This window comes from Phoxinus phoxinus (assembly GCF_949152265.1).
Source record: "Phoxinus phoxinus genome assembly, chromosome: 2".
In the NCBI taxonomy this organism is placed as follows: domain Eukaryota; kingdom Metazoa; phylum Chordata; class Actinopteri; order Cypriniformes; family Leuciscidae; genus Phoxinus; species Phoxinus phoxinus.
The window spans coordinates 25830957-25839790 of NC_136877.1; the positions used below are offsets into that span (position 1 = coordinate 25830957).

The window sequence follows — 8834 nt, forward strand, 5'->3', positions numbered from 1 at the left end:
AAGCTCACTGAAGAGCGCCATCGTGACTGGGTGGTGCTCAGTTTGAGGGGAATTTACTGCTTTTATATGAACTCATTATATTATGGCTCTAGGTAGATTACAAGCTGAATTATGTATGTTTCAAAGAAACTGTAAATCATCTTTGCTTACAAGGAGCTTTGGTGTTATTTCAGAACGCTCGGTTCGACTGCTATGATATGATAATGAATTGAAGTCCATATGCTAACAAACTAAACTGTTTCCCACCTCTAGAGCTGTTGAGTTTGTAGTCTTAAAACCTGGTAAAGAATTTGCATTTTCGAGCCATGGGTTCAGAAATTTCCAATCGGTTTTCAGAATTACTTCAGAATTTCCTATTTTGTTTACATAAATTAAACTTGTGGAAGCTGCTATTTTTTCATCGCTAAATAAGGACTACACTATCTGTGACTTTATGTGCTTAACGAATCAGAAAACTGTAGCTCCATTTAATGTATTTAACCAAGTTAAACCACAGACTTTATTTTACTCAAAAATCGAAACCTTTTCTATCCTAAACACCCCAAGAGACCCCATGGCGAAATAGCCTTGCAGGTTGACCTACAAATTGACGTCATGATTGAACCTCTCTGTTCCACTGGCTAATTTCTGATTGTGCTATATTTCTCTTTGACCACCAATAGATTGGAAATATCATGAAATACAATAAAGCTGTCAGTAGCTGAGGCTGGTATCTTCACATAATTGCAGCCTGACTGAGTGAAACGTGTTAATTGTATTTAAAGTGTAAATGTTTACAATCAGAAATCTGTTTAGGCTTTTTTTTTCTTCTTAAATTAATAGAGTGAACACATGTGAACATAGAAGATGAGGGAGTGAAAGAGAAATGACTGTCCTTCCCATTTGGTCTGCTTTAATGAGAAAGGAGATGAGCACTTTTTAGCAGGCCATTTCAAAAGCCAACAATATTAGGGAGACAGATTACGCTACTCAGAATGACTGGCTTTATCAGGATCCAGAGCCTTTCAAATGAATACAGTTTTCAACAGCTTTGGCCACCCATTTATCTGAAGCTCCATTATGTTCCACTCTCTGCACAGAGGCTCTATCATGGCTCCTCTTATCAGACGGACGTAATGAAGGCCTGCTGATTATATATGTGCATGAACTCTAAATATTAAGAGTATGGTATATTATCTGTTTAGTTGTAATAAAAAAAGTAATAAAAAAAGCATCAGATCTGGTTAGAAATGTGTTCCTTTTACAGGCTGCAAGGTTGAGAAAGTGCCAACTGCATTTTAATGTGGGAATTAAACAATTCAATTGCATCTTTTTAGTAAATTCTATTGTTGTGACCCATATTTTTTTAAGGTCTGTATGAACTTCCTCTGCTGGTATATACAGTGCATAGTATATTGCAGTGTTATAATAATGGATAGAAAAAAAGATGCCCTGTTAATTTGATACTGTTAATATTAAAAAAAATATTAATATTTTTCACAGACCAGGCTTAAGACAGTCCCAGACTAAAATGCTGTTTTAACTGAAAGCAACTTGCTCTGACATATCTTAAAATATAAGTTTTGTCTTAAAATGCACATCACTAATATTTTTATCTAAGGCATGTTTCATAAAATCTACTTAAATGTCATAATTGAACTAATTTCTAATTCTGGTTTACCGGTAATCTAAGGCCTGTCCGGCCGCGGCAATAAAGAGTTTTTTAATATATATATATATATATATATATATATATATATATATATATATATATATATATATATATATATATATATATATGTGATTCCCAGGGAAAGCAAGAACTGATAAGAATGAAAATGTGTACCTTTTAATGCAATGTAAGTCGCTTTGGATAAAAGCGTCTGCCAAATGCATAAATGTAAATATACTCTCTCTCTATATATATATATACTCCTTATTGCCGGGGCCGGACAGGGTTTAGATTAAGCCAGAATTAGGCCTTAGTTCAATTATGACATTTAAGTAGATTTTATAAAACATGCCTTAGATAAAAACATTACTGATGTGCATCTTAAGACAAACCGTATATTTGAAGATATGTCAGAGCAAGTTGCAAATCAGGTGTTTATGATATCAGGCGCAATATTTTTGCCATACATCAAGTGTATGTGGCCAGTGTATCATACCCATTCATGCTTCCTTGAGATTTCTAAGTATACTGCATTCAATAAAGGTGGCCCAAAAACACAACATCGAAAACAAGGACCCAGAGGAGCTGTCTCTGGTTCAAATGTGGCAAATTAATACTTCACACAGCCCATGGTAATCTAACTGACAGAATATGATATAGAATTATAATGGATAGCATTAGATTGATCGAGCCTGTCCGCGGCATCGTGCTATATGAGCTTTGTAGCCATATCATTAGCGGCCTTCCCTGACAGAGCCACTGAAGGTTGAAGAAAGTGGTGCCAGAGGGAGTGAAAATGACTAAACCCCAGGCCCCTAAATGAACTCACTCCATCTACGCCTTCAGCGTGACCTTGCACTGAGTCAGGGAAATGCACTGGCACTGATCCATCCCTCCCAGTTGCAAATAAAACCAATACCGCTCCCTCCGCTCTAACTTTGATTACACTTCCAAAAGCTGATAAATGTTCACAATATTAAACATGAATTTAATATTGGAAGATTCACACCTCATTGACTCTCACCGGTGGCTGTGGGTAGTTCTCATGGCACCTAAACTCCAGGGAGGGGAAAACTTTGTAATTCTGTTCAGCACATTAACAACTCTGTTGAGAATTTACTACAATCTTGTAATCTCCTCATCAACTGAACTAAACATTCCATCAATGTTCCTCTGTTGCTTCCACAGACAGCACCGCCAGCATCTTTGTGATCCGGAAGGGCTTCAGCCGAATGACCCAGGATTTGTACCACCTTCCTATTGAGATTAATGACAACGGCGTGCCCTCGATGAGCAGCACCAATACTCTTATAATCCGTGTGTGCAGCTGCGACAGCAAAGACACCATCCTCTCCTGCAATGTGGAACCTTTCATCCTGTCAGCAGGGCTGAGCACTGGAGCTCTGATTGCCATCTTGGCCTGTATTGTTATTCTACTAGGTGAGCCTAGTTGTATTTATTTAAGAATATACAATCAACTATGTGTAAATAATTGGAGTCTTGCTTGGTTGGTTTAAACATTCTTATAGGGACCTGATGCTTGTCAATATTTGCATTTTACCCCAAAAAATGCACATACACACATACAACTACAGAAGCATATTTATAGAACAGATACGGTACTTCACAGAGTACATAGTTTATTTACTTTGCTTCTCTCTAAAAATTAATCAGAGCTGTGTTTCCTAATAGCAAAGTGAGCTTATGTAGGTGGTAAATATGATCATTTGCTAAATTAATATTTCAAATGGTCAGAAATTAATGTTTTAGAGTAATTGTAGTGCCAAGATACACTGTACTGTAAGTAGGCAAACTCGTGTAGTTTCCTGTTGGACAACCGCAAAATTACACATACACATTGTAAGCATAATTTTTAACCAATACATATTATTTTTTAAATAACAATGCATAAAATAAAATATATAGTATATATATTTTTTTTATATATCACATTGCTGTGACTGTGTAAAATGTATAAATAGATTGGATGGTAACATGTTATTTTAAGTTACTACATGCACTGAGTAAAGTAATATCAGTAAAGTATGCATAATTACAAGTAACTAACCCTAAAACTAACCCAAACTGTAACTCTATAATGAGTACATGTACAGCAGTTTTTACTATATTCAATATTACTCAGTACTTTTTTTAAGTAGGCTAAGTAGAATGTTACTATGTCACCTTACAATAAAGTGTAACCGATTATATTTATGTAGCTTTTATGTTTCCAAATACACAGTGTATTTTGGGAAATGCACGTAAAGTTACTAAATTTGCACATAGAAAACACTCTCAAGAGGGATTTGAAATGTATTCTAATGTGTAAAGCCTGTCAAGCCAGATTGAAGAACTATAAAATTACCCTTCATCACTTCCCAAAATAGATTAGCTGCCTCAAGTTATGTGGACTTACCAAAGCAGTGTTAAAACTTTGCATGTAATGGGAACACTTGATCTTTGTAATGAAAAATTTCCAGCAACTACATTACTTGCATTACATTACATTACAGAAAACAGTTTCTGATGTGATTACTTATATACAGAAGCATCAATAGTGAGAGATGCTGTTAGCATTGGGTTGACATTTGTCTGCATGTCTGCAGCAATCGTGGTGCTGTTTGTGGCCCTGCGGCGTCAGAAGAAGGAGCCTTTGATCGTTTTTGAGGAGGAAGACATTCGGGAGAACATCATCACCTATGATGATGAGGGAGGTGGAGAGGAGGACACAGAAGCGTTTGACATCGCCACCCTACAGAACCCAGATGGTGCCAACGGCTTCCTGCCCCGTAAGGACATCAAGCCCGAGCTGCAGTATCCTATGCGCCCCGGCCTGAGGCCCATCGGCAACAGCGTGGATGTGGATGATTTCATCAAATCTCGGATTTCTGACGCGGACAATGACCCCACAGCGCCCCCGTATGACTCCATTCAGATCTACGGTTATGAAGGTAGAGGCTCTATCGCCGGCTCTCTCAGTTCCTTAGAGTCGGTGACCACAGATTCAGACCTGGACTACGATTACCTCCAAAGCTGGGGGCCGCGCTTCAAGAAACTTGCCGATCTTTACGGCACCAAAGACTCCGCTGATGACAACTCTTAACGTTCGCTCAAATATGTCCTTTTTCATCTCCCTCCACCCAGCCCACCTCCACTAACTGTGTGTTTTGTGAAGTTTACTATAAGTATTCCATGAGTTTGTCACTTTATAGTAAACTTTAGCTTGTTTGTAAGTATACGCACAGTATACTAGATGCTGGGAGCCTCACAATGTGCTATGCGGGAGCCAGAAGGGTGGAACTAATTTTTTTACAAAAACAACACAAAAAAAGATAAAAGAGACACATCGACACATCTGTGGTGGACGTGTCTCTGTGGTGTGTATGAAATGAAGAAATATGTGACAATAATGTTTAAGAACTGAAGAACGTTCTGTTAGACTTTTGATGTTTGTAGGTTCCTACAGGTTTGAGGTCATGGATGTGGATCACAGAGAGACATGGATTTGTTGATACTGTGAACGAGCTCACAAAGGAAATAAAAAAACAAAAACAGTTGCCTTAAGTAATCTGGAGCGAACGTCAGCAAATTAAGGGGCCGTTTACACGACACCATTTTTAACTAAAAACGCAAAGCTTTTTTTGTGCGTTTGCCTGTTTATTTACACGACAATTGTGTTTTGGGGGCCGGAAAACGCAAACTTTTGAAAACAGGCTTCAAAGTGCAAGTTGTTGAAAACGATACCGTTATGCCAATTTGTGAAAATTGTGACGTCCTGCGCATGCGTATTACGTGTTCAGTCTATAGGCGCATAGTTTTTTTTCTTTATAAAGTGACCTCGCCACCTACTGGCCTGGTATGCATAGTACAGCATTTTTAATTGTTTTCGCGAATCAGTGTGAACAGGGATCATTTTGACAAAGTTGCCTTCTGTACACACAAAAAAAAAAAATGCAAAGAAAAAGCTTTTTCGTTTTTTAGTACATCGATGTCGTGTAAACGTTCTCTTAGACTTCTGTAGCTTCTGTAGCGCCTCCATATTGTCTTTGGAGACATTGTCCAGACAGGTCCTCATATATATATATATATATATATATATATATATATATATATATATATATATATATATATATATATATTAGGAAGCAGATGGATTCAGCAAAGATAGACTGTGTTTTTCTGTCATCTAGAATAAAAATAAAAAAACCTTCAGCCCAGTTCCATCTACGAACAATCACAATGAAAGACCTGTGAGCTCAAAAATCGCCTTAACTAATGGACACTCTTGCAACGCAGTGCATTTTTTGTAACTTGAAAGCTATATCCTAAAGCAAGCTAAAGTCCTTATAACGTATGTACAGTACAATGTGCAAAATGTGTCTCTTGAGGATCAATCTTACACCGATCAGTTTATGTAAATCTTTCTCTTTTTTTCTATTATGATGATATCATTATGACTATCATTTTTTAAAAATGTTTTCTTCATTTCTCATTTTCTTTAATGGCTTATGTTATTCTCCTTGGTGAGAAAATAGCAGTCTGTCCTGTCGCAGTGAGAAATGGCTAATTTCTATGTCGATTTTATGGTAACTATTTGTACAATTTTAAAAGTTCTTATTTTAGTATACATTCAAATATCAGTATTTCAACATGTAAGGAAAATATTACAGCATCACACTTATATTTTATGAACATTGTACTGTTGCTTTATTATGTGCTTCAATCTAAGAAGCAAAAACTTTGAAATAAATGCTCTTTTTATAAAAATGGTTGATGGTGGTAATAAATGTGTGTGAAGAAAATCTATTGGCACTAATCGCTGTAGCTCATGATGGAAACACAAAGGTTGAATGCGAATACAGAGCCTTCGAGTTTTTTTGCATTCACACTAGCAGAGACGTGCAGAGCTTTTCACCAGCGGCTTCGGTGCTTTCCAGTGGTAGGTCTCTCCATTGTCTCCAACTAGAGAGGCTCGCATTCTTTCCTCTCCCAGGGTAGCCGCACACTGAAAGGTCAATGTGCACTTTGTTAAAAAAAGAGAAAAAAAAGAATGAAAAGAAAAATAGCATTACATAAAACCGAACTTCAGCCCACCTGAATAAGATTGGACCCCAATTTCCCTGAAGGGGCTTGGAAATAAACAGAAGAGCACTGCTGCAGGCTCTTCTCGCCCATGCAGGAAGATGCCGTAGCCCTGTATGGAGTGAAGCACAGAAAATAGCCTCTGATGACAAACCGTACCATGTGGAACAGTTGCCCTTAGCTATCCTCCATGCTAGGTGTCCTCTTAACAAGCAGCTAAAACACATGCCCTTTAAAAAAAAAAAAAAACTGGTTTTGGTTTATTTTTACCTGAGTTTTTGTCAGAAAGGATATGGCTATCTGCGATTCTGAGCAGAAGAAAAAAAAAGGTCACATGACAGCAGCTGTGCAATTTCCATGTCATGTCGCTAGACATGTTCTGTCAAAGAACTAGATTACGGAGGTGCACTAGCAGTGGGTGGCATCCGCTTGTTAGCTGATTAGTGATTTCAAACCAGTGCTCCATGGATATAATGTCAATCGGGAATTGCCGTTTTTCCACCAACACGGCTGATTGGTTTGAAATGCGGTTTACTGTTTCTGAAAAAATGCCCTGTACAAAACTGTCTGTTAAAGCAATACAGATAAAGATTTATTTACAGATAAAAATAAATGTCGCATTTACTCACAATGTACTGAGTCAGGTTTTTTGTATATTATTATTTTTTTAATAACATGTCACCTATATCGACTGGATGATGGTCGGTATAACAGGCCTCTCAGCTTTTTTCTATTTTCTGGCTAACCGGTTCTCTCAACCAAACCCACTTACCATTAGCCTTATTGTTCTGGTGATTATCCTGCCACCCTCTGTGCCCTTTAGGTCCTACTAACAGGGCCCGGGTGATTCCTACAACCTCTGTCTCTCCTCAGTGTCTAGGGAGCGCGCGGGTAGGGGCAGACTGCAGCTCTGACTCGTATCTCAAGGATCTATACAAAAAGTGTCAGATTCTTCCCTGGGTACTATGAATCAATAGTTCCTTCCTGACACTGGCGCTGCAAGCATTAAGTGTGGTTGGGTGCACTGCGATGTACCTGAGATAGAGAACCGGGTGGAGGAAAGACCTGCACAAAATGCTCGAAAGCCCCCAGAAACCTATCGTTGCATAATATGACAGACAAGATCAGAATTAGAGGTGAACTTTCTTTGTAAATGTCAGAAACACAACAACTAATCAGAGAAAACAACAATGCATACTTATCGGAATCAATTCCAGTGTCAATGAGGGTTCAAGATCAAAATTATATCCACTTTATATTCCTTAAGCTTAGCAGTGCTTTATTACTGTATTATGAGAGTGAATAGTAGTACATATAATTTACATTTTATTTAAATTGAATTATATTATTATTTGCCTGAAATTATATAGGAACATGATATGTTGTAAAATGAATTATAGAACATGGCACCTTTGTGTATATTACTAAAATAGTTCTTTCTTGTTAATTTACTTGGCTTTGTGTAACTGAATAAATCCTACTTAATATATTTTTTTTCTTCTATCACTGGCAGAAGCCATTATTCCCTTTGTGTTGTCATTCAGCACTAAGCCCTCAATTAAGAATTGTAACTGCTCTGACTGATTTTGTCTGGTTTGCTTTATAGGATTGCTTTCAACAGGAAATTCAAGAAGATTTACTGTTGTTTGATTGCTTGTAAGCCTGAAATACTGAGATACTGTTAAAGCAAAGGCATTTGCTTCAGAAGTTGAGAGAGAGAGAGAGAGAGAGAGAGAGAGAGAGAGAGAGAGAGAGAGAGAGAGAGAGAGAGAGAGAGAGAGAGAGAGAGAGAGAGAGAGAGAGAGAGAGAGAAATATTTGGCCTATGGTGGATGTTGGAACTAAAGGCTTCTGGAATTATGTCCATGATCACTTTTGCACAGATAACGCATCGAATGCTTCCACAGGACTTGCTCCTCATTGTTGTAGTTATAGGATGGCAATAAATGATGGTGTAGAAAATAAATATAAAAGTTCAAACCTGTTCTATGATTTATAGCGTGTCGCAGGAAACTAGCAATAGCTTAGCTTCCATAACTCACCGCAGGATCCCTGCAAAGCTTCAGGGCCATATTGCTTTTCTGTTCTGTGTCCCTCACCCA

General features: G+C 37.7%; 1 protein-coding gene across 1 annotated transcript in view; it reads left to right on the forward strand.

Moving 5' to 3' along the window:
- The window catches only part of cdh11 (cadherin 11, type 2, OB-cadherin (osteoblast)), a 54796-nt gene extending 48044 nt beyond the window's left edge, over nt 1-6752 (forward strand). Inside the window, exons 11-12 of the mRNA XM_079605064.1 lie at nt 2840-3091; nt 4258-6752. Coding sequence (XP_079461190.1) covers nt 2840-3091; nt 4258-4754 — 749 coding nt within the window. The 3' untranslated portion in view covers nt 4755-6752. The remainder of the gene's footprint in view (nt 1-2839; nt 3092-4257) is intronic.
- Nucleotides 6753-8834: the final 2082 nt, after the last annotated feature.